A 27,137-nucleotide genomic window follows, 5' to 3' on the forward strand; every position below is an offset into this window, starting at 1 on the left:
TCAACACTTCGGTGTTGACATGAATATCAATAGTGTGGTCATTTTTTATAAATTTCCTGTCAACAAAAGTTTTAATTTTCGAAAAACTATGGATTTTCTTATTCCAGGCATAGATTTCCTTAGCCGTATTTGGCACAACTTTTTGGAATTTTGGATCCTCAATGCTGTCCAACTTTGTTATTATTTGGCTTTATAAATATTTTGATATGAGCGTCACTGATGAGTCTTATGTAGACGAAACGCGCGTCTGCCGTATTAAATCATAATCCTGGTACCTTTGATAACTATTTACAGTTCCTTTACTTGGCAACATAGGGGAAGCAACAAAATAAACATTATAGGATAATGTGACAATAAATGGGATCAAGCAGCAAAAACATATGTATACATAACAAACTTCTTACAGAATGTTTAAGAATTCTAAAAGTTAACGAGGTTTTATCTTCAGGCATAGAAAAATCATGGTTGATTTCGGTCAACCATATATTAACTTAGTTTTAAATGCTCTTCAAATTAGACTTTATGTAAGTTGGCTGTAGTTAGTCTTACATTGAGTCACAAGTATACAAAAATAACCAAATGCTAGGGCTATAAAAAGAAGATGTGGTATAATTGCAAATGAGACAACTCTCCACACAAGAACAAATGACACAGAAATTAACAACTAAAGATCACCTTACGGCCTTCAACAATGAATAAAGCCCATGCCAGACAGTCAGCTATAACAGGCCCCGAAATGACAATGTCAAACAATTCAAACGAGTAAACTACTGGCCTTATGTATGTTCAAAAAATGAAAGAAAAACAAATAAATAACACATAAACAATCGACAACCACTGAAATACAGGCTCCTGACTTGGGACAGGCACATACTACAAAATGTTGCGGAGTTAAACACGTTAGCAAGACCCCCTAACCTGGTTCATTGGTATAACAGTAGAACAAAAGAACAAACTATAAAAATCAGCTAAAAAAGGATTAACTCAACAGATGGATAACAATACAAAAACTACAAAAAACAAGTGGACATGGCCGGGTACTAGTGCATCCCAGCAACAAAAAAGGACAAAAAGTACAGATCTGAAAGTACGAGTACTCGAAGTACAAAGCCACTTACAACTAATAAATTAGAAGGGTTAGCGTATCAGGATCAACATGTTAAACATTAGATCCTTTTAAGGACTGATTACGTTTGCCAACACATGCTGCCAAAACATTGTGATATACATTTAATTTGTTCTGTATTTTTTGTTTTACTATGATGTGGGCTTCAAGATCATGACATAAGGCAATAAATGCTCTAAATTTTATTTTCAATTACTTATTAATTTTTATTCTTCTTGTTATTGTTGTTTTTGTTGTTTTTCTTATCTTTCTTCCCTTTCTTCCCTTTCGTATTATTTTTTCCTTTTCCTTTTTTACTCTTCGTCTTTTCAATCCAATCGGTGTATGCAGAAACTCGGGTATAAACACCTGGCAATGTTCCATTGCAAACCTCCGGCCCATATGATGTTGCCCCGACAAGTATATATGTAGAATCAGCAGCCTTGCAAGCTAAAGGTCCACCACTATCTCCCTAGATAAACAAAAAGTGATTTACATCAAAAGATAGTTACGAAATGCATACTCACGACCTGCAACTGATTGTTTAATGTGTCGTGTTTTTCTTTCTGAAATTTTATTGTTGAATGCTGATTGTGTCTAGAAAATGTGTTTATTTCACAGTTTGGAGTTGCAAGAATATGGCAAACTGAATAGACACTTTATATGTGGAAAGTATTTACTTTAATCTCTAAATACTTTTCCATGTTTTCGTTTGGTTTGATTTTGTTGTCTCACAAAATAAAAACAAAATAATTAAGAGCATATCGTTTGCGTCAAAAGTTTTATCTCCTGTTTTGCATGAATAACGCTCGCGATGCAAATTCACACTTACCCATAATTTCACAATCAGACAAAATGCATAATCGGTTTAGTGACCGATAGACTACCTTTTTGGTATAAAGAGATTTAATATCGCAAAAGCATTACATAACACTTTTTCTGTATAGAAATTATTGCCAAAAAATTATTTCTTATTGTGTATGTTGCTTCTTTTGTGTATTCAATTGTATGACGATTTCTGATGTGACATGTGGTATGACAGTTCGTTATTAAACACGAATCATATTAAAGAAATGCCAGTAGAAATACATTTGATTTCAGCATGTTCAGTTAAAAAAGAAGGACGAAAGATACCAAAGGGACATTCAAACTCATAAATCGAAAATAAACTGACAACGAAAATAAACTGACAACGCCAAGGCTCAAAATGGAAAGGACAAACAGATGGTTATTAAGATGGTTAATAAACTAAGACCAGAGCAACACTGTATAAACACTGTTGAAAATATAGATTAGAATAAATAATGCACGTTTGCAACATATTAAATCAGATTCAAACAATGTTAAACCGTTTGTGTTAGCCGATAATCTTGTAGATCTAAAACACACATAAATGCGCAAACAAACACATATATATTCTAGAATACATGAAATGTGGTAAAACATACATCACAGGTATCTCTTCTATACTCCTGAGCACACAGTTTGGTGTTGTCAGAACTTAAATCGTCGTCGCCCCATTGGGAAGCACAGGATTCTCTGCTGATAACAGTTAATTCTGTAGCTTGTAGACGATCCGTTAACGTACTACCTGAAATCAAATAAAGTTCAGTAGACAGCAAATAATAACAATAAAAAATATTTGCTCCCTATTAATGTCTTTTGTGTCTTTCTCTGATATAATGGGTCTAAAAGCAGAAATCGCTTCATTTATACGAAAAGAAGTCATTTGTCTTCACTTAAATTCTATTTTTGTTGGGCTGTATGATCCTCTACAAATTATGATAATACAAACATTTGCACAACATCCATTACCATCTAAGAGCAAACATTCAAAAACAAGAATGTGTCCATAGTACACGAATGCCCTACTCGCACTATCTTTTTCTATGTTTAGTGAAATTGGGGTCAAAACCCTTATTCTCCATTGAAATTAGAACGATCATACTATAGGAAACAACTGTAATAAGTATTCAAGTTGATTGGACTTCAACTTCATTGGGAAATCTTACATGTAATTATGTTAAAATCAGATAAATCTTACCAAACATTTCTGATAAGGTTCCGAAACAATATCCTAATATCCTCCAGAACTAGAAATTAATGATAAAACAGACACGGTTTCCTCCTCCTCATTTCTAGACTTATACCTCGAATTTGACATAAGCTGTCCTCTAAGTACCAGAATCCATGACAATAGACATTATTTCACTATAGATTTTTTGGTTAGTTTATCTTGTCGGTCAATCTTAAGTAGTCTGTTTTCTTTCGAAGACTGATGTTTGTTTTTTGTTTGTTTGCTATGTTAATAGTTTTCGAATTCAATCTCTCTGTAACTTCTACTATGAAATATATTTTATGTCAAAAAAATTGTTCTAACAAAATGTATTAATCAGCCATAAGTAAGACGCTTTCTAAAAAGTGCCTTTTCTGCTTATTCTGATAATATTTAAGAAACTTATTCTGTACAGATTGTAGTTTGTTCTTATATTTGGAATGAGTTTGAAATTGTGTTCTTCGAAGGCAACTCCTAAGAATCATGGTATAATCTATTTCTTTTTTGAAATTTAACTGTTTTTTTACAATTGTTGTGCGTCCGAAATTATATTCGTCGATTTACATTCATCAGGAACGTTTTCTGTGAGTTAAAAAAAATATAAACCAATCAGGAACGCTCAAACATAACCAATTGACCACCAGTGCTGCATTACTATGTAGAATCGTTAGCTATATAATCAATAAACTCTTTATAGATACATGGTAAACATTTCGTATGCTTTACGCGCTTTTCATCTACCAAAGACTCATCAGTAACGCTCGAATAAAGAAGTTAAGAAGGCCAAATAAAGTACGAAGGCGATGTGTAGATTAAGTAAGGCAGACCGCAACCAAATAGCCAACGACCAAACAAAATGATGTCATCTGGCTAACTGACATGAAGAAAATACTTGTTTTAAATCATTTTAAAGAGAACATTTTCAAATTGTTTCTCATACGTTTGAATATTCATACGCAATTTTGAATACTAGTTTTCCTGAGGGTTATTAATTTTATAGTGGTTTATACTGGTTTTTCATTGATTTACGTTTATTTGGAAAGTCATAATTAATGAAATTAATTATCAATATTTTATCTTATTCTATAATAATACATACCACCAAACTCATTTGTATTTCCCCAACCTGATACTTTACAACTTTCTCCTGTATAATCACTATTTACATCATTTTCCAAGCTGATCTTATTAATAGTAGAACCAAACCTAAACGGTCTCCGTAGTTCGATCAACATAATATCATTGTAATTAGCTTGGCTGTCGTAACTTTCGTGCTGAAAATATTAGTATAAATAGTTTTGTTGTATATATGTAAAACTTTAACACAATTGGTGGCTAATATATCACTACAAAATATATCGTGTAAGAACACTGTATACTCTGAGTGAACACGAGTAATAATATTATATTGGAGAGCTATAATTTCCGTTCACAGCTGGGTAATTGTGATTACCATCATTTCTAAACCTTGATATTGTCAGCAAAGGTCTGAGAGCCAACACTTTACCAAGTCCTGTACCAAATCAGGAATATGGCAGTTGTTATCAAATAGTCCGGTTCTATGTATGTTGGCGTTTGTTTTTGTTGCACTTTAGTGTTGCTGTTGTTCCGTTGTTTTCCTCTCGTAGTTGATGTGATTCTCTCGGTTTTAGTTTGTAATCCGGATTTGTTTTCTCTCTGACGATTTATGACTTTTGTCTAGCGGTATACTCCAATTCATGCTTCCTTAGCCTGTATATCACTTTCAGTAAATGAGAAGCAAAAGAAAAAAGGTACATTCCAACTCAAGTCGAAAAGAAACTAGCAAAGCCACGGCAATTAAAAAATATGGAGGCAAAGACCAAAAAAAACCAAACAACAGTTCGCTAAACACAACATAGAAACACTAGAAACTTAGCATCACGATGTCTCAATGAATCAAGATAATCTCTCTCAAATTATGATTTATAACTCAGCTGTGTAATTTATTTCGTACTTTCAATATTTTGGTCTTTCATGTTTCATGAAATTGTCCCTTCAATCAGCACAAACCGCAGATATTTAAATGAATTATTAATTTAATAAAACTGCATACTTGATGAAACTTTTTCACACTTCTGAATTCTGTCATCTCACTTAGGGAAGAACTTCCTGCTCCCACTCTAGTTTCGCTTAATCTAAAACAAAAAATGTAAAACGCCTATTTAGCTATATCATAGAAAACTGTAAAAGATATTTGTTTTGAAAATTAGAAATTTTAAGAAACTTAGTACCCAACTCCCTTATGTTAAGTTGACTTTAGATTAATTTGGTTATGCATAGCTTCCTTATAATTACAATGCCTCTCGTGTTTGCAGGTAATTGTACATGATTGAATTTGATAGCTTGCAAAGATTTGTGTAAACTCGTTCAGAGGATGATAAATCCAGAAAACCACTTTAAACGTCCCGAATTATTGAGTATTATTCTCATCACAATTATACACGCTTTGTTGATTAATACTGAGCATAAAGTGGTTCGATCTGTTTATAAAAACGATCAGCAATCTAAAATAATTTCACCTCAACCCGATATTTCTTAAAGACATCTTGTAATGTAGAAAAAGTAGTGACCAGAACTTAAGACAAATGTCTATTCGAAAAATTAAAGTCATATGAAACTTGAAAATTTAAAACAAAGTTGAACATGTTTTATATACTTTTATATACAGACGTTTTTTTCATTTATTATTTGTCGATAATACGTTATAGATGGGCAATAAAAATTAAAAAAAAAAACGTCCATGCAAGACTTAGTTTTATACATTGTATATGCTTGCATTGGTTCAATAATTTCGATAACATTAAAATTACAAGAGTCTCGTTTCAGATGACGTTAAAGGGAAATATCGTTCTTTTCACTATTTTTGTGTTTATTTGTTCAAGTATGTTTTTATATTTTTATATAAGCAGCAATGTCCCACCTTCACCCGCATATGGAGTAAACACGTTTCACTTTTTTGTGAACCACATCTGTTTTCAAATATTGTATACATGATACAAAGTGGTCATGATCGCAAGTAAACTTAGATTGAAAAAGACATCACACAAGCTAATTGAAGTTGTCCGATTTAATTGGAGATGGCTATCCCAATGTTAACTGTTATTCACAACTGGTTTCGAACGTATCTTCAGCAGTGGATCCGTTTACATTTAAATTTTTCGGCAATCAAAATACCACGTCTGACTTTTAAACGTTGACCAGTCCAGATGTAAAGTTTTTAAGTTTACTTAATTTGCTGTATATATACGACAGCGTCAATATTTATGTTATCGAACAAATGAAGAAGCAGCACAAAAATATATATATAATTGAGGATATACGCTTGATGAAAAAACCTATTAAGTTAAATTGGAAACATAAAAAAGTTAACATAAAATCCTCAATCAAAATATAGGAAAAGAGAAAACCAACAAAGGTAGGGAAAATATTGATAATGAGGTCTTCAACACTACCAAAAATTACATTTTTGGCTACTTCGTGTAAAGTTCCAACCAAATACCTTAAAGAAATTAAAAGATACTGTTCAAATATATAAACAACCAATCCTTAAAGATTATTTCTATACAATATTTTAACAATCTCGGTATCAACTTTCCTGCCTTTATTATGCATTTAGATAACATAAAATAACTAATTAACTTTAGAAATTACCATTTTATTTCAGGTTTGGTGAAAACAGGAGGAGGTCTGACAAAATTAACAGATTACTTTCGGATATTAAAAAAACAGATTGTCTCTGTGGAAACATATACATGAAATATTTCAAAAAACTTATTCTTCCAAAACTGAGTTACACGTGGATTGGTTTATATGAATTACATATTGGATCATTAGGGAATATTTAAAAAAAGTTTCATTGTAGTAAAGTTAATCAATAAGTCAAACTGGATTGCAGAATTTAAGATGTTAAAATTGTTCATCCGACCTGAATCACTGTGTCTAAACCACACCGGCAAAAATTGTTTGGACTTGACGGCATCCAATATCCGACACAATGACGGAACATCAAAAGACAGAAGAAAGATAGGTTTCTCTTTATTTTCTGATTTTTTTTATGATATCGGAGAATACATATACATATACAACTATTTTCTATTGTGAGATGCAATATTTTCTATAACCGTTCTATATTAACGGAAAACAAGGAGAAACCTATCTTTCTTATGTTTATTGATGCCGGATGTTAGATACCATCGAGTCCGCACAATTTTTGCCAGTGTGGTTTAGACACAGTGTGAATGGCGGCAAGTTTTAAAAACAAAAGAATACTCCATTGAGAATAAATTAATATATGTAAAGATAAATTAAGATGAGAAAATGAACAAACTGAAACAAAAGATATTAAAAATAAAATACTATAAGATATGTTAGTAAACAAACTGTATCAATATTTGGACAAGATTATAAAAAAAGTAATACACACTACATATATCATCTGTAAACAATTTTATATTTTTATTTTCTTAAGGAAAACAAGTTCAAAAGTTTCAACTAGAAATTGCTTCAGTGTGTAATTTCTACAGTTACTAATTCAGCAGGGGTATAGTTACGATACTGCTGTCGAGTAATTAATGATGGCATTGGAATTAACACATGATACTAAACCCCTTACGGGAGGTACAGGACTTGATTTTCATATGATGAAGATATAATCTATCAACTAATTAGTTGAGGTCTGGAGCTGGAATGTCAGTAACTGCTAGTAGTCCTTTATTAATGTATGTTCATCATATGTTCATCATTGTCATTTTGCATTTAAACAGAAGGAGAAGATTACCTGCATGTCTTTGTAACACGTTCATGTTTTGAAACCTTTTTTCTTAGATTTTAGCAAAAATCTATTTTCAACAGATATTAACAAACCATATATTATTAGGATACAAAATATCAGATCATGAATATTATGGTTTTAACTACTTTTTGACAGTTTTAGGCTTTCGCGTCTACAAGTTCTACCATGTTTCCGGGAAAATTTTGAATTTTGCAGTTGTGTATGAATTGTTTATAATAGAAATATGAAGGGTTATGAATGGGAACAAAACAGTATCTCAAAATGTTCTTTTCATAAATTTAAAAAGTTTGATATGATAGAAAAAAAAGTTTAAATTTATTATATTTATTATAACAGGCAATCTGAATAATAAAGCATTTTATTTGTTGTTAAAAAAAAACCCAAAGACATATAAATAAAACAGCTTACGGTCTAGGATGGGTCTTGTTATAACAATGTGCAGCTGTTAGAATCCATCTATTGTCAATAATTGACCCACCACAGTTTTGACCAAATTGTCCGTCCCTCATCACTTGAATAGAGACTTGCCATGGACAGTCTTCTATGTTAGCATCCTCACCATTAACAATCTTTGTACTCACATCAGCTGCTCTGGCAATCTGACGAATGATTTTACAGTATGAAGAAGTACGGTTATTAATTGATTCGTTTGGTTTCCAAAATTTGTTAAACAAAACAAATCAAAAAGCATAATTTGGAAAACAAATGATAATTGCGATGCAAATACCAGAAAGAATACAACTAAGGCAACTTTGAACCTACTTCAACTAACTTATTAGGTGCAGATAAATTTGGAATGAGCAACACGGAAAGTGTAACGTGTGATTAAATATCTGCTTACCCTTCCAGGGCACCTTGACTATGCAGTATGATTTTTTTCTCATTGACAATCCTCGAACAACAAAATGGAACAATATACTTACAAATGTACTCACTTTATCAAGAATACATAACAAAATAATGAAAAAGTACTAAAATGTTTTTTTAAGATATATATTAAATCCTAAATTAATCTAGCAGAACATTAGATACTCTATTTGATCAAAAAAAATGTAGTCTTTGGAAGACTTTTATTTCTGTAATAAAAGGTATAAATGAACATAAATATCATACATTTTTTTCACAATTGTTGACAAGATATCAAAAGATTAAATAAAAAACATTAAAAGTTGAAAAAACTAAGGCTCGTTACTGACATGTAGGGATTAATTTATCGATTGTTGGTTTCAAAACGTCCGGTAGCAAATACGTTATGCGTACTGAGGACGAAAACAAACAATATCTTATTCCTTAGAATTGAGCCCGTTCGGGACGAAATACTGAAAAATTAAGACTGACACTGTAAAATTAGGGTTTATTGGACATGGGAACAAATTTTGCCTTTCATTGGGTCGCAAACGATCCCCCAAAGAGTTGTTCCTAACGTGCAAAGAGTTTATCAATCTCTCAACACTGGGCATGTGGACTTGTACAATGCACATCCTGCAGAGCTAAACAGACGCCAACTTTAGCAAGGGTTTAACTGCTGGTCGAAAGAAGACAATTGTGATCGTAATATTGCCTAATTATCCAAGGTGAATTTAAGGATACCTGGATACTTATTCAGTCTTGTTTTACCTACATTTATTAGCTGAGTCTTTACATTATGGCAATAAACGGGTCATATGATATTTTTGGCAACCACTTATAATTAACCAACCTTAACTTGACCAAAAAACAATAAAAACGGTATCTTATTTAAAAAAAATAGGTTTATAGTATTTCTGATGAAGTTATTCCAGAGCATATGTCATGTGAATTTATATTCATCTTTCTAAATTTTTCATAACACCCGCAGTAAACAACATTTGAGTGAGTTTTTCGATAATCACTGATAAAACAAACACCATATTTCATCAATAAGAATATATACATGTTTCTAATTAAAAACTTGTGCTTGCCAACTAATATGATTACAACAAATACAGACCTTTAAGGTTTCTGCATTTAAATCATGAAATACTATTCGGCTTTAATTAAAACCCAATGCACTTTACACTTATCTATGATTGACCACAACGGATTTATGTTGATCCAACAAGTTTGAAATGTAAGGAAAATTACAATTTGATTTTTTTTTTATATAACATCTTAAATAATAAAATATTGTACATACTGCAGCCATGCAGAACACTATAAAAAATTAAACATATGTAATAATTATTAATATTTATATTATCATAATAATTTTTGTTTTAATTTGGATGAATCCATTTTTTCTTTTAGATTGATATTTCAATAAATCAATTCACCAAACCAAGTGAAATCGAACTTTTATGAAAAATATAGCATAGAAATTTCTTTGCGACTGTAAAACAAGTGCGAGGTAAAGCTCACTATAAAAACCAGATTTAAAATACTATTTTCATCACAAGGAAATGCCTAAACCAAGTCAGTATGCCAGTCATTTACATTCGTTTGACGTATTTGAACGTTTTAATATGCGATTTGATAAAGATCTCCTCTCCAGAGTTCGGTATTTTGTAGTTTTTACTTATTTCAAATGAGAAGAAATTTTGTAAATAGCATATACTGTGATTGTCAACTTACCAGCAAATACGCACAACAGGAATCCTCGATACATCTTACAATTATCGATAAGCAACCAAACACAGCTGAAATAAATACAAAAGGCGTGAATAAAACAAAAAAAATTTGTCAATGTTTTTATAACTGTTTTTCAATCAATTAATCAACTATTTTCAAACAAAATTCAGTACTTGTCAGTATTTTATTGCATATTGGGTACTAAGAAATTGCAAATATTACTATCGAACATCAGGACCTCCTTAAACAGGGTGCAAGGCCTATCACTTTTAGATGAAGAACAGAGATAACAAATCTTTTATAATTAAGAAATACTTATTTACTACAACAATTATATTAGTGTGTGAAATAGAATTGCCTATCATACCCATACTTGATGTTACTCTAAAGTAAATGCAGTCTTAAACAATACTCTTATATTGACTGATAAGTTGATGATTGTGAAGACGGTTCCGCAACGTAAGGTGACATTTGGAAATGACAATGTGATAGGTAGGGCAGACTTTTTAATTATAATATGTTGATAACGGACTCCTTCAATATTATTTATCAATTAGATTCATCTTGCCGACGGAACATCCGATTGATCGTTTCAATTTGTACATACAACCATGCAATTATTTAATATGCCAAATAATGATTTTCTCGGTAATTTATTTAGAAAACATACATTAAAAGTTCTTTTCCCTTTTACCTTACATTTTAATAATAAGAAAATTAACAATATATGTAAAGAACAAATATAATCTATTAAAAGTAAAAAAAAGAACACATTCTTTCTTTTATAAAACTCCAAAATCTAAATTGATTCCTTATTTATTTCTATAGTATATCAACCATGAGTATTTTTCACTCGTTTTTTTGAATTGTTAGCAATTATCTGAAAATGAATCTAATGCACAAAACTCAATGATAAAAATAGGCATTTAATCTACAAGTTTAACAAAAAACGTATATAAAAACCGAACCCTTAGGCAACTCTTAAAGGGAAACTCTATCAAAACAGACAAAATCAACGGAACAAGTTTTAAACAACTGCTATATTCCTGCACAATAAATCCCCCCCCCATAAAAAAAAAAGAAGGAAAAAGAGATAACAAAATATTTAAGGAACAGTAATACAGAAAGAAATCCTATCAAATAGACTGACAATCTCAAAAACTAAAAAAAAAAAATCATCTATCGTAACAGGGTATTTCGAAGATGTTTTAGAGCTTGACTGTGTTGCCTCGTTAAAACCAATATATTCCATGACTATTAAAAAAAAACACAAACGGAAAGAATTTGTAGACACATGAGAGTTTCAATTTATTTAGTAACACATTTGAATTTATTCTATAGCACTTAATATTGAAGATTTTATTCAACCGACTCGGTTAAAATTAAAGAAACAATGTATAAAATTATTTACCTCTTTTCAAATCAAAATTTATTATTTTCAGTTTTCCTCCTTTCGAATGAATGGATTAAACTAATTGTCAACTGTGTATTTATATGCACAAGCCACTTATTGCGTGGTATGCTATTAAAGCTGTTACGTCTGGTTTTGAACAAAGAATTGTTCAACATGCTAATTAAAATGTACCAATTGACATTGGTCAAGGAAGCTAGCTGTTACATCTGGTTTTGAACAAAGAATTATTCAACATGTTTATAGGAATGTACCAATTGACATTAGTCAAGGAAGCTAGCTGTTACATCTTGTTTTGAAGAAAGAATTGTTCAACATGTTAATAAGAATGTACCAATTGACACTGGTCAAGGAAGCCTGAACAAAATTATGGTTTAAGAACTATGTGTGTACAATTATCAATGAAAAAGAAAGGATCGAAGGATATTCAAAGTATATTAAAAGTAGACAAATGAAAAAAAAAAGAGAAATTTAATTAAAAAAAAAATATATATATATTATACGAAACACATGAATACAGAGATGTACTCGCTGACTCTGGAATAGAGAGCAGTTAATTCTTTGTCAGTTTCTACAAAATATCGATAGCTAAGAAGGAAGTGAAGAGATTTTGTTTGCAATCAATGAAAAAAAATTTCTGCCATCTATCTTTTAAATCTTTCAAAACTTAACTATGATGGTTTCTGTTACATGCTTAGCTTTTACATTCTATACGAAAAAGAATGTTTTGATAGAGTTACCAGTCCCTTTCTATAGCAAGCGTTAACATTGTTTTTTATAGTCAAAAAATAGAATTACTCCAACAGATCGTTGACTTTTATAACTGAATATTTGAATGACATCACCACAGGATTAGGTTATATTTTTTTTTACGTTCACGACGATGTATGATAATTCGCAGACCAGCTATTTTATGATATATTCTGTAGCATATCTGACCTTTACGCAAGTAGGTATAAAAAATGTAGAGGTCATATTCATGTTTGTTTAAAATTCACAAGGAACATACACCTGTGGAGGACAAGGATATTATGTTCAATAAAAGATTCATTTCAAGCTTAATACATAGGGACTTCCGAACAGGGGGAGAGGGGATGGGGGGGGGGGGGGAGGGTCGTTAGCATCCTAAGTTTTTCCTTTAACATTTTAAATTGTCGTCATCAGCTTTTTTCAAATATGTTGGTATAAAGCATTATTTGAGATCGATTCGCTTTTGAGTAAGACACCCCTGTTATCTTAAAAATGTATGAAAGAGACATTCTACAAAGATTGTGATACTCTGTGGTCGAAATGCATTAATTTTGAGAAAACTATAAACAAATTATTACACCAATTGAAAATAAAATGCCTTATTTCTGTCAATCATATTCTTTATTATCCCAAAAATATCACAAAATGCATTTCAGCATGTGAAAGTTTGTTAATTTATCTTGAACAACGTTGTACTTTAGCAATACAATAAATGTTTTAATATTGAGTAATCAAAATACGAAAATATTTCCTTGTAATATTCAAATACACGCAAGATGTCACAATGATTTCGTTTTCGTAAAAATATATACATGAAAAAATTCTAATAACTTTTCATCGAATAATTTGTCTACGTGTTTTACTTATCAGTTCAATTGGTAAACTTTTGTACCTTGCGCATCGTTCCTTGCCACAAGAGGCAAAGCAAAGCTGTATGCATGGTCATAGCTTATATTTGTCACATACAGTTCTTTAAATGTCACCCGGTGGTATAAATATGATTATAAAACTTAAAATCAAAGTAATCTAAGCGAGCCAAATCATATTTTTTAATGATTTACCAGTTTTGATAATAAAATAATAAATAAACCACAAACATTATATTAGTATTGAAATGATACCCTTTTATATACATGCTATATAGATATCAGACGATGTTGTATGAGTGTCAATTAGACAACTCATTGTCCAAGTCACAATTTAAAAAAAAAACACACGTCATTGTCGCTCAACACGAAGCCTTGGCTAACACCGAACATCAAGCTAAAACAAGCACAGAAAATGGCTAGTATAAAACCATTCTAACGGGAAAACTGACGCTCTTTTCTATATAATAAACGAGAAACGATAAATACTTATCAACCACATCAACAAAAGATAACTACTGAACATCAGGTTCCTGACTTAGGACAAGTGCAAACATATGCAGCGGGTTTAAACTTTTTAATAGGTAGCATTCACCCTTACATGAAACAATGTATTCCATCACAACAAAGACACACTATAGAATATTAATAGAAATGGCTTAACTCAATCAAATGACATGTAAACAGAAGTTAACACACACTGAACGAATAAATGTGATCTATAACACAATGTAAATACAAAATCAGTGAAATAATTATACTGTATTAGGATTGCATAAAAAAAGCAGTTTTCTCGTTTAAATTGTTTTACATTGTCTTATCGGGGCCTTTTATAGCTGACTATGGGGTATGGGCTTTGCTCATTGTTGAAGGTCGTACGGTGACCTAGAGTTGTTAATGTCTGTGTCATTTTTGGTCTCTTGTGGACAGTTGTCTCATTTGCAATCATACCACATCTTCTTTTTATATTAGTAGTATACCGCTGTTAGATGGTTACTATTTTCTGAAAGTCAACCATAACCTTGAACAAATAACCTTTCTGCTCAAAAGAATATTGTTTGAAACAGTAAAAATTAAAAACGGAAATATATTTTACAAAATAAACAATTTTGTAGTTCATAGTACGAGAAACAGAACTGAAAATTTATAGTCATACTCAACACTTATCAACACTTGTACATATAAAATTTGGAGACGCAATATAGCCCTAAAAAACATGAAACTTATTTAAACAGGTGAAATGAACACGATAGTACGATTTGACAGAAATAGCAGTTACTTAAAGCTAGTTAAAAGTCAAAATCAATTATTAATCAAAAGAATCATACATCAGAGACTGAAATAGTTTTATACTTTCCCCTGGATTTCCTTTGTATATATATCGCCATCGATACATCTGATCAGAATTTTATATCATGGTGTACTGACAGATATTTGTTTCAATTAACCAGTTTGAACACTACATTGTGTATGCATATCATCTTAACCAAATAAAACTAAATCATTTAATTTTAAAATTTCACACAGGGACACCGGACAATTACCCACTAATTAATTTAAAATTTCTTTGGTCGAAATACATTAAATTAGAAAAAACGGATAGCAAACTCTTTGACCTTTTGCAATTGGTATGCAGTGTTCTTGTCATAATTATTCATTAACAAACATTCACAAAATGCTTACATAAAATGTAGCAAATAGTATGCAAACGTCATCAACCTACCGTGAACAACGTTGTACTTTAATAATGCAATTAATGTTTTAATGTTGAGTTACATAATAAAAAAAGAAAAAAGTTTTCATGTTATATTAATTTACAGTACATACATGTACAAGATGTCACGATAATTTGATTTTCATATCAAAATATTTCAAACAATGTATACATTTAAAAATTACTGTTATATTCAATCGAATGTTTTGTCTACGTAATATTCAATTACAAGTTTCAATGGAGCATTTGTACTCGTCTGAAGAGGCAAAGCAAGGCTGTATATATGAACAATTATATCTTACATCTAAATAAATGGTTCTTTTAATTAAAATCGTTGGTACAATCTGCCTAGAACCACTAAAATCAAATAAAATGCTTCATGTGAGCAAAATTATATGTTTTAATTATCAATTATATTTGGTGTGTTTCTCTACCATATCATATTAACAAAATGTCAGCAAGATATTCATAGATAATCTAATGTTTAATATGGGAACTTTCTTCTTTTATATTTTTCATCTAAAAGATTTCTACGGCATACTGTTATATACCGCTAGATAAAAATCACGCCAAATTCGACGAAATCATTCTTTAACAATGGTAGCACTTGAACTGTATTCGGTGTAGAGGGGTTGAAATTGCTGTGTCTAGTATTTATCAATATTGTAAAGCAGGAACAGAAAATGTATGTTTACATTCCAACATTTGCGAGAGAAACATACCAAGGAACTTCTATTAGTTAACTAAGAACTTTATGTCGTTAATTACAAATATCGTTCTACGTTTTGGTAAAAAAAGAATTGTTGCACAATAAGCACATGGTAATTGTTTATTAACATTTTCTACAATTACACGTGCTCACTTCAAATGATTTGTTTTTTGGATGCAGTCAGTTACAATAGCGATCAAAATTCATCATTAACCCGTGTCCCCAAAATTTCATCTTAAGCCACCAAGGGTAGAGCTCGAGAAAGGCTCTGTATCGTAAACCTTGGCTAGTGGAGAGGAAGTTTTATTTGAATTCATATTGATGTTGGCTGGTGTAGTTTTAAATATTGTTTTTGTTTATCCCAAAAGTTCAGCATAATGCCTAACTAAAATGGTCAAAATGACGGACAATTTTCCTTCTCAGTATGTTTACTGCTTAAGAGCGATACTTTTTAAAGTACCGGTCATTAGTTGATCGTGTGAATTCTTTTATCACTACCCGGACTTCCAAAGATTTTAAATCGAAAGAAAAACAAATGCAGCAAGAGAGCTAATTGGTGCATGAACCACATTTTTGGGCCGGAAATATAGAGATTGTTGTTGTAAAAAGAGTGCAAAATATCATATAAACAATCTGTATATTGAGTTCATTTAAATCCTCAATAGACAGAACTTGTCAAACTCGATTAGTTATTATGGTGCGCATGCTATAAGATATAACTCAAGTGTGCAGTTTGAAATCGAATATCTTTTGAGTGCAATTGATGAAGTGGAATATCCTCTAATTCATTTCAAGAATACATTTTGAAAACCGTGACTATCAACGTTGCATCTACTGACAATATATTTGTATTCGTCATTTCAGATATAGACTTCAACGCAGTATTGTTTTTATTGGTATAAATATTGATTTTGTTATCAGGTAACTAAAAGTAAACTAAATATTACTAGTATGTTATATATACACATTCAAGGATCTACAATCTGTCGATACCTTTAACTGGCATTGCACAAGATCGTGTTTTTTTCTGACTGTTTATGACGTCTTTACACTAAATCTATTGGATGTTGGATGTGTACGGATTGATAGTTAAAAGGTAAAATCACAAAAATACTGAACTCAGAGGAAAATCAATTTGAAAAGTCCATAATCACATGGCAAAATCAAAAAACAAAACGCATCAAAAACGAATGGACAAGAACTGTCATATTCCTGACTTGGTACAGGCATTTTCAAATGTAAGTCTAAGATGCATGATTTTTTTTATTTGTTATTAGTGGCCTTGAAATAACTGTCAGATAACTGCGAGTACTCTCAGATATGTTCCTATTGTCTTTGTGTTGTCGGGATGTACAAGTACACGTCCAATTGTATTTTTGTCAATCTGAAGATTTAAGCCTTTTCAACTGATTTTTATAGTTTGTTCTTATGTTGTACTGTTAATCCACTGTCCCAGGTTAAGGGAGGGTTGGGTCCCGCTAACAGGCTTAAACTCCGCCACATTATTTATGTAAGTGCCTGTCCAAAGTCAGGAGCCAGTAATTCAGTGGTTGTCGTTTGTTTATGTGTTACATATTTATTTTTCGTTAATTTCTTTATTTAAATAAGGTCGTTAGTTTTCTCGTTTAAATTGTTTTACATTGTCATGTCGGGGCCTTTTATAGCTGACTATGCGGTATGATGACCTATAGTTGTTAATGTCTGCATCAGTTTGGTCTCTTGTAGACAGTTGTCTCATTGGCAATCATACCATATCTTCTTTTTTTTATATTTTCACCTCATTTACCCACCAATAAAGTTTATGTCAAGATGAAATATTTGTAGGATCCTTAATTCTGACTATTACAGACGCATCTACTGACAAACTATTTTTTCTCACAAATGGACTCTAACGCAAAATTTAATCAGTCACTTTATGTAAAATGTAGGTCAAGATAACCTCGGTTATTCAAGACGCATCTATGAACAAAAGCTCATGAATAAAATCTCATGAATTATAAATTTTACTTCCTCAGATAGATGGAAAACCGTAGTGAAATGGTTAGTGCATCGGACTACTAACACAAAGGTTCCGTGTCCGATCTCCGTTCCGTGGTAAACATTTTAGGTACCGATTGTTTGGCTTTCATTTGACTATATTTGCGAGTGTGATCTTGAGAAACGATGATAGTCCGTCGGGAGGGAACGATAAATGGCTCACCGGTGTTAAGAGAGAGTATTATCTCTGCATGTTATTAAAGACACCCTTGTAGATTTCAAATAAGAGAAAACTAATTCCGCTACAAGGCAGCATTTGCACCCGCAAAGTGGAAATGGATTAATAGAAGTTGCAATAACTTGTTTCCCAATCCACTATGAAAAAATATGTTCTAACTAAAGATGGATGGACTATTACTTTGTGATGGACAGGTAAAACATTACATCCCCTCCCCAACTTCGTTTGACAAAAGATATGAAAATCTGAAAGCAAACAAATATCAAATTAATCTTCTCAGTAAAAGTTGAGAAATCCTTGACATAATGTTTTCATTTCTATTCACTTTTGGTAAAATTTAAATGTATCAACAAACAGTTATAACATTAGGAATGTAGCTTTGTATGATATTTAACCATGAATTCTGCTCAAACCAATGCGAAGGGTCAACTTGAATTAAGTACCAGTTATAAGAAATATTTATCATTCTCAAATGCCTGATGGTGACCGGAAGATGAAGTACAACAGTAAAAACGTTCCATATTTGGGTTTTACCATGTTTTGCTATTAATTTTGTCTCATGTATATTTACTCCATATCCCCTTCATATATTCATTGGGTTTACAAAAGACTAAAAAACTGCGTCATACTACAACTAAAAATATGAAAGCTTTAGACAGTGTAGCAAATACTTCTCTTCGTAACGACTGTAAAATATTGACAAAATGTTTTCATTTCATGAGATGGGCGAAAGATACCAGAAGGACAGTAAAAGTCATAAATCGAAAATAAACTGACAACGCCATGGCTAAAAATGCAAAACGATAAACAGACAAACAATAGTACACACGGCACAACGTAGAAAACTAAAAAATAAGCAACAAGAACCCCACCAAAACTGGGAGTGATCTGTTTGTCAATCTATCAGGTTGCAGTAAAATTGCAAAGTATTAACAAACACCAAGTGGATATTTGAGAGGTTTGAAAATCACTTTCAGTTACTGAAACATATTATGTTTCCTATAAAACTCCCGAGATCGTTTACGTTCAAAATAAAGTTAATTTTATTATGATTATTTTTTAAATGAGGAAAACTGTATATATAATAATAAAAATAGAATATATAAAACGAGAAAATAACGCAAACTATAATCATTTCCCCTTCTCCGACGACGTCCCGAGTTGTTGTAAGAACATGATACCTTGTAAGAATTTCTACAAATAACCTTGTTTTGGAAATCCCCAAATACGGGTCACGCATTCTGTGCATAAACATTGTTGTAAACATTTGGCATCTTCTTCTTACATGAAAATTAATAAAAACAAATATTTATTTCAATTGCCTAATACCTTCTTTAATTTTCATATACCGCAGAAAATAATAATGTAGTTCCGCAGAATCTCATGTAACAACCTGAAACCCATATCATATAACAGACAGGCTAAGTGCCGTCCCATATTAAATGTAAAGTTTTCAGTTTTGAAAGCAAAAACATTGTAAAATTTTTTTTGCAGGATAAAGAAATGTCTTTAACTATCCGCTAAAATTGTGTTCGCATTGTTTATAGTACGGTGACCAAGTAAGGAAAAGTCGCTTATTTAAGGAGTTTAATCGTCATTCGGACTATACGGCTGTAAATCACAGTATTGGTAGTTCAAAGGTTACACTTTACATTTTGACTTGTCGTCAAAAAATCGTACGGTGCAATTTTTGTAAAATGGGCTTTGAAGTTCGTTCCCTTACTTTAAAGAAAAAAATACTTTCAAAAGATTTTTGGCCTACATTCTAAAAGAACATTCAGGATATACTTTTTGTTATTATATACATTGTTGTAACACATTATTTTAACGATTTCAAACAAAGTTTAGCAAAATTAATCCGTTATTGAGGAGTTTTTGTAAAAATTGAATACTACGAATATTTTGCATTTAATAGAGTACGTTTCAATTCATTTTCATCATTTATTTTTACCCAAAATGTAAAATAAACAACATTTATATGATATTTCAAACCTTTATTAAACAACACTTTCAAAATCATTTATCTCAGAAGCATTATTTAAACTTGTGCATTGAAACAAAATATACACTACAAATTGAAGATACAGGTTTTCCACTTGAAATTCGACTTGTAAAAAAAATTGAACCGGACCGATACTATTATTTTAATCTATAAATTATATTTTGTATCACAACGATTTTTCATTGCTAACATTTGTTCATTTCGATTTTTTTTGGATAGTTTATGGTCCCATTTCGTGTTGGTTATCGTGTTTTTTTTATGTCTTTTTAAAAGATTTCATATTTTCGTATGTTTATTTGATATGGGTTTTTTTTCTTTTTATACATTTCAAAAATTAAGAACCAAGTCTGAATTTGGACATATAGTTATCTGGAAAATGTTTGAACTAGGAAGTCCTTTACGATTAGGTTCTAGTAGTTTAAAAAAGGCAACACATGGCTTTTAATTTTGAAAACTGTATCGTATGACAGAGAATAAGTACTGAATCAGTCACCTCCTTTACTGTAAAGAGTAAACGTTACTTCTTAAGTTCTGTTGAAAGACTAAAAGATGGAATCTGCCAGCAATGTGTTGTAGAGTATTGGTCGTTTGTTGAACCTGATTTGGTGAACCAATTCAATTCTGATGCCTCGTGTGCACTTTCCCTACCTTCCTTTGGCCCATCACTCACAACTTACACCAGTCTGAGAGGTGGTATGGCATTGCTTAAATGTATTGATGATAACAAAAAAGCAAAAGAAATAGTGACCTTGCAGGCGACTATTATAAAAATATGACCCAATGCTTTTCGCTATCGCACACTGTAGCAGACATAGTTTTACCGCTACGATATGAAAAGCTCAATAAAGTTGTCTGTTGAAAAGGATTTAGCATCACAAAGAGTACACCTTCAACCAAAGTGAATCAGATTATTGAAGGGAGAAGGATACTGACTGGAAGAATTTTCTTTCTGTTAAAGAAAACCAACAGGCTCTCCCTAATTTCTTTGGTAGTTTTTCTTTTTTTAAAACTATGACAAATCTCCTATGATTCCACCTTATAGTGAGCTTTACTCAGCTGGTACGTTTGTAAATCCGAAATTGTCGAAGTTATTTCAGACAATAATATTAATGACTGTTGTAACTTGCTTAGCACTCACCAAGGGCCAATACTCGCATGATAATTAGTGCCTTATACTTTGACATGAAGTTAACAGAAAAGGGAAAGAGCGACAGAATAATCCTAAGGACCTCTGATACGGGTTTGATTGTTCTGTGTGTTCACTACTGCAAACAAATGACACATGCATGCGAGTTGTATGCGCAGTTGGATGTGTACGGATTGCTAGTTTAGTCTTACATGAATGATTTATTAGTTGTTGGTGGCTTTGAACTAGTTGTCAGATAACTGCGAGTACTCTCAGATCTGTTCCTAGTGTCTTTTTGTTGTTTGGATGTACAAGTAACCAACTACGTCCAATTGTATTTTTGTCCATCTGATGAGTTAAGCCTTTTCCAACTGATTTTTATAGTTCGTTCTTATATTGTCCTGTTATACCACTGTCCCAGGTTAGGGGGAAGGGTTGGGATCCCGCTAATATGTTTAACCCCGCCACATTATTTATGTATGTTCCTGCCCCAAGTCAGGCGCCTGTAATTCAATGGTTGTCGTTTGTTTATGTGTTACATATTTGTTTTTCGTTCATTTTTTTTATATAAATGAGGCCGTTAGTTTTCTCGTTTGAGTTGTTTTTACAAAAGACTTGAAAGGACACACACGACTATTGTAGTTACAGAGTTTTGGGAGTACTGACGAAGATGAAGCCCTTGTTTGTGTAAGAATTTAGTTTCGAAGATGTATGATCTGAGGAATGATCTCTTTAAATCATTCCATCACGATATTAACAAAATTCGCGTCAAGCTTGCCACCAGTAAAAAAGTATGTTTAGTCAGGTTACCTCTCTGTGAAGCGTAAATTTTGACCGCATAAAACAATGCTAAACCCCCTGTCTCGTCACCTTTAGAATACGGTTGGCGAAAATTAATTATTTTATTACACCCCGTTTATTTTAAAGGGCATAGAAATTCCTTGACAGATGAATCAGAAGATACTCCTGGATGAAATCTGTTTTCTGATAATTTTGATTGGATTTTTTAATGTTCGTCGAGCTAATTAGTGGTTTTTAGTTGCAATGAATTACATGCATGAGCTTTTTCAAAATAAACATTCAGAGTAGAAGGCTTTACTTGAAAACAACATTTATCTTTTATTGCTGAGGATGAATGTCACCCGGCTAGGTAACTACTGTAACTTTAACGGAATTTGTATTGATCTTGTATAATAGAACAAGTGTTGAAAAACGCCAATTTTCAGAATTAACCGATTACTAAGTAATATTTTCCTTTTTTTTTTTACATTTTCGAGATAATTCATTTTCAATTGATTTGAAATTTAACACAAAATGCTGCTGATATCTTTCAATTGTTAAGATACAAAAAGAAAAAAAAAAAACAGTATGTTGATCTTTGACTTTAATTTATGCAAAACTGTTACCACATTTCTTTTTGACGACATAGATATTCCAAAAGTACTAATTTTTCTGAATCCAATGATATATGATATAGCCATATAGTATGTTTGACGATTAAATTTTAAAAATATTGGGTCTGGTCACCGTACTATTATAAATAACGACCTGTTTTCCTTTTTTCCTTTTTTTTTATTGCATTAAATGCACCATGCATTATTTATAAAGTGTAAATGATAATGGTACCAGGATTATAATGTTACATGCTAGACGCATGAGTAAAGATACCTAACTGTTTGTTTGTATTTAATACAAGTGCAATTATTTCTTTAACATGTACTCATTGGACAGTATTTTTTCTTGAAATTCAAAATATAAAAGAAAAAAAAATCAATCGCATTGTTCACAAATGAATTCGGCTAACAAATTGTCGAGTAATTGCGGTAAAATCGAACGGTAACGACACAAATATATCTTGTCCATTTAAACATTATGAACATTGATATTTGAATTTATTATTCTATTTGAATTATCATTCTGCAGATTCTCTAGGTTTTCACCATCAGAAAGCCGTCTTCAACATCAAAAAATCTTTTTCACAGAAATACATGGTCGGAAAATGTTGTAAGATTATACACAATAAGTGAGAGTATATTCGGGTAAAAAGATAATTGACCTAATGGATGGTCCATAACCCTGATTTTATTCGCACCACAAAATGTAAAATCCTTGGCAAGCAAACTTTTTGTTAGTATTTTAGTAGGCTTAAGATAACGAGACACGTTTCAGACTATAGCAGTTTTTATTGTTAGCATTATCATTACTGTGGATTCATTGTTATTCGTTCGATACCAACTATCATGGGATTCGTGGGCACAGTGGAACCTGTAAATACCACCATTCAGACATGCTATGTGTACTAACATGGAAGTTTACTCTCAACTAAGCTATATAATATGACTTGTAGATTGAAAAACAAATTTTTGTTTCAGACTGTACATCAAATATTTCCGGTAGTATAACTGATGGAACACTCGAAGCGAGTGCTACAAAGAGCCATGTAATTATGTGTGATATTGATAACCCAGGAGACGTCTAAGTCATTATAATACTTGTAGAATTGATCATTATGCAGAAACCCACCTTTTTATCTCTACGGTAGACAAAAATATCGAAATGGAAGGAAAACAAATATGACTTTGAGATGAAGAACTGCAATAAAAGCCCTGTTCTTTTACTTTTTGTGTGAATTGTTATTGTGCATGTATTAACTGTGTGTCATTGATAGATACCCCATATCCTTTGTTTTTCTATCATATAGGTAAAAAAAAACTTATCATGTAAAAGAAGGGCGAAAGATACCAGAGGGAAAGTCAAACTTATATATGAAAAATAAACTGACAACGCCTATTTTTTCAGCTATATATCTTACTGGCAAACATACATGCACTTACTTTTTTATAAGTAAACAGATGTGTACTTTTTGTGTATAGCAATTCCAGTTGCGCACATTAGAAGTAACTGTGCCATTCCTTAGTTTACTTTTTTTTGTACAAATAACCTGACTAAAAAGACCTACCTCAGATTAATAGGGTTAAAGTACAGTCAACTAAGGATATCTTTATGGAATAAAATGGTCAAAGATATTTTTGATTTTAAGCTTTCATTGGATAACAATGACCATTACACGGAAATATTTGAAATGAGAAATACATGTAAAGGCAACAGTAGTGTTCTGCTGTTCAATAGTCATGAATCGACTAAGCGAGAACACTTTTTCGCACGATAACGAGGTAGATGAACCAAACCTTTATTAACTCAATACACTTATTTTTATATCCCACGTGTTTAATTTTTTTGTGTTGGTATTTAACTACCAAAGTTGGAAACTTAGTACGATACATGTAATATCATAAGAAAAATCTGACTTAACAAATTTACCATTTTTTTCTTTAAAATGTCCTGTACAAAGTCAGGAATGTGACATTTGTAATCAATTAGTTCGTTTCTATGTGTCCTGGCGTTTGTTTTTGTTGCACTTCGGTATTCATGTTGTTACTTTTTTTCTCTTATAGTAGAAGTGTTTCCCTCGGTATTAATGTGTGAACCGGATTTCTTCTTCTTAATCGATTTATGCCCTTTAAACACCGGTATACTTCTGTTGCCTTTATTTAGATGAGAGAAAGTATATTTATATATATAATTACTTTAGTTCGCATATCAAACTTGTCCCCTAAAGTATTAAAAGAGATCGACTAACCAGTTGTTTTAGGGCCTTGTTCTACTCCTAATGACCTTGATAAAAAAAAGCCACCAAAATGTCCACAGATGCGCAATTTGTGCTTATAAATTATTATCAGTTTATAAAATAAATCTTCATCAATATATAAAAGAATAAAGGTGCTAAAACCTTTATAGTGTAATCTGATAGTTTTAATTATTTATGTGTTTTTTATTAGTGGTCTTATCAATTTCCTTTTGAAAAAATGAAAAAATCTTGGAGAATCAAACGCAACAAAATGAATTATTTTCTTTTTTTATTTAACCTTATTGCAGTTACAATGTTAATTTCTATTATTCTTTTGCTTTTTCTTTCCCTTTCCTTTCGTATTTGATGAGCCTTTCTTGTTTTTCTTGTCTTTCTTATTTTTCGCATTCATTTTGCCTTTTATCCAATCTAAGTAAGCCGAAATTCTGGAATGCACACTTGGATAAGATCCATCACAAGGGCTATTATTACCATATGATAGTGTTCCTACAAGTTTATTATTGCAAATCACGGGTCCACCACTATCACCCTGAAATAATAAAAGTAACTTGAAATAAAACACGTTAGAGTGTGCATTGCCACAATCTTAAATTAATGCTCCTTTTATCAGTTGCAACACTTACTTTTATCGATGAATATAAGAAGACTCTGAGTGGACGATTTGACACAGATAATATCAAAGGTACCAGGATTACAATTAAGTACGCCAGACGCGCGTTTCGTCTACATAAGACTCAACAGTAACGCACATGTCAAAATATAATATGTTAAGATCACCACTGTTTATTCATTGGGAATCATAAAAGAGAGGCAAAGTATACCAGAGGGAAATTCAAACTTGTTATTAAAAAAAACAAATGACAAGACCATGGATAAAAACACAAAATCATCAACAGACAAACAAAAGTTTACAAATCACAACATAAAAAATAAAGATGGAGAATCACGAGCCCAACCAAAAACTGGTTTATAAAAAAATGCCTGATTACACCTCCGTTTTGCTAAAAGAAATGTGATTATTGTATTGTATTGGTTATGATATAATAGTTTCAACTGATTTTCCTTGCTTCTTAGTGTATTGTTGTCTAGATTATCATCCAGATAACGACATTCTATTCACTGGTTTTTGTCTCTGGTCTTTTTACGTTTTTACCATGGTGTTGTCATTTTTTTCAACTTAAGAGTTTGAATATTGGTATATTTTGCCTCATTTTTATCTAAGTAGAAACAATACCTTTACAAATTATTTATAATACATCCATTTATGTATTTTCACAAGAAATAAGAGGTGTTGTTATGCTATGATGATATTGGAGATTTCAAGCGATATATATTATATATCTAAAGATTATCGTTGATCATTTCAAAGAGACTGATTTTCTCGCTTGAGGCGGGACGGTTTTGACATCCTTTGTAATAGTGAAGAAACCCTTACAGTATTATTAATCAAGTAGTTCTTTGCCTGACATTTATCAGAACAATGTTAAATTTGAAATTCTCGTTAATCACAAGAAATGTAAGGTATGAGTCAAATAACATGCAATTACCCTACAAGAATCCTTATCCTTATCTTGTAGACAAATCATGTTGTTCCAAAACGTCTGTGGTATACGCCAAGCAATTCCACAATGTTCATTTGTGACAACATGCAAATTCAGTACTTGTAAACGATCCGGCATATTGCCTCCTGTAACCAGATAAAGTTTAATAGTCATAATTATTAATTACGTAGAAATGATAGGTCGTGTCATTCACTTATTTCTTGTACGAATAATTCCGAGATTGTTCTAAAAGACCATTGTCTTAGGTAAGGTTATCGTGGAATGATGAAATACATGTTTCACCTCACAACATCTTCATTGAACTGTATTTCATAAGTTATTTTATGTCTGTCATATTTGTCTTTAGCAATTCAAACTGTTGAAAGATTATACCGTATTTTGTTCTCTCGTTTGAATTGTATCACATTTTTCATGTCGGGTTTTTAAGAGCTGACTTTAAGGTGTTGTTTTTATTCTCATTGTTTAAGACCGAAAGAAGACCTTCATAATTTGTTTTTTATTTTCGAGCCATTTTCACAACAGTCGGGGCACTTAGCGAACTCCATAATATTATGGAATTGGCTAAATTTGACT

General features: G+C 31.5%; 2 protein-coding genes across 2 annotated transcripts in view; both read right to left on the reverse strand.

Moving 5' to 3' along the window:
• Nucleotides 1-1,295: 1,295 nt before the first annotated feature.
• LOC139481268 (chymotrypsinogen A-like) lies at nt 1,296-12,050 on the reverse strand. Its single transcript, XM_071264448.1, has 8 exons — nt 11,972-12,050; nt 10,564-10,628; nt 10,130-10,146; nt 8,383-8,573; nt 5,236-5,317; nt 4,261-4,435; nt 2,554-2,696; nt 1,296-1,577 (listed from the first exon to the last, which is right to left on the reverse strand). Exons 2-8 carry the CDS (start codon nt 10,595-10,597, stop codon nt 1,326-1,328), a joined length of 894 nt encoding a protein of 297 aa, XP_071120549.1. The 5' UTR covers nt 10,598-10,628; nt 11,972-12,050; the 3' UTR covers nt 1,296-1,325.
• Nucleotides 12,051-25,257: 13,207 nt separating this feature from the next.
• LOC139481269 (chymotrypsin-1-like) overlaps nt 25,258-27,137 on the reverse strand; it is a 34,084-nt gene continuing 32,204 nt past the window's right edge. Inside the window, exons 7-8 of the mRNA XM_071264449.1 lie at nt 26,550-26,689; nt 25,258-25,531 (exon numbers count right to left, since the gene is read on the reverse strand). Coding sequence (XP_071120550.1) covers nt 25,298-25,531; nt 26,550-26,689 — 374 coding nt within the window. The 3' untranslated portion in view covers nt 25,258-25,297. The remainder of the gene's footprint in view (nt 25,532-26,549; nt 26,690-27,137) is intronic.

The sequence above is a fragment of the Mytilus edulis genome, chromosome 7, assembly GCF_963676685.1.
Source record: "Mytilus edulis chromosome 7, xbMytEdul2.2, whole genome shotgun sequence".
Lineage (NCBI taxonomy): Eukaryota > Metazoa > Mollusca > Bivalvia > Mytilida > Mytilidae > Mytilus > Mytilus edulis.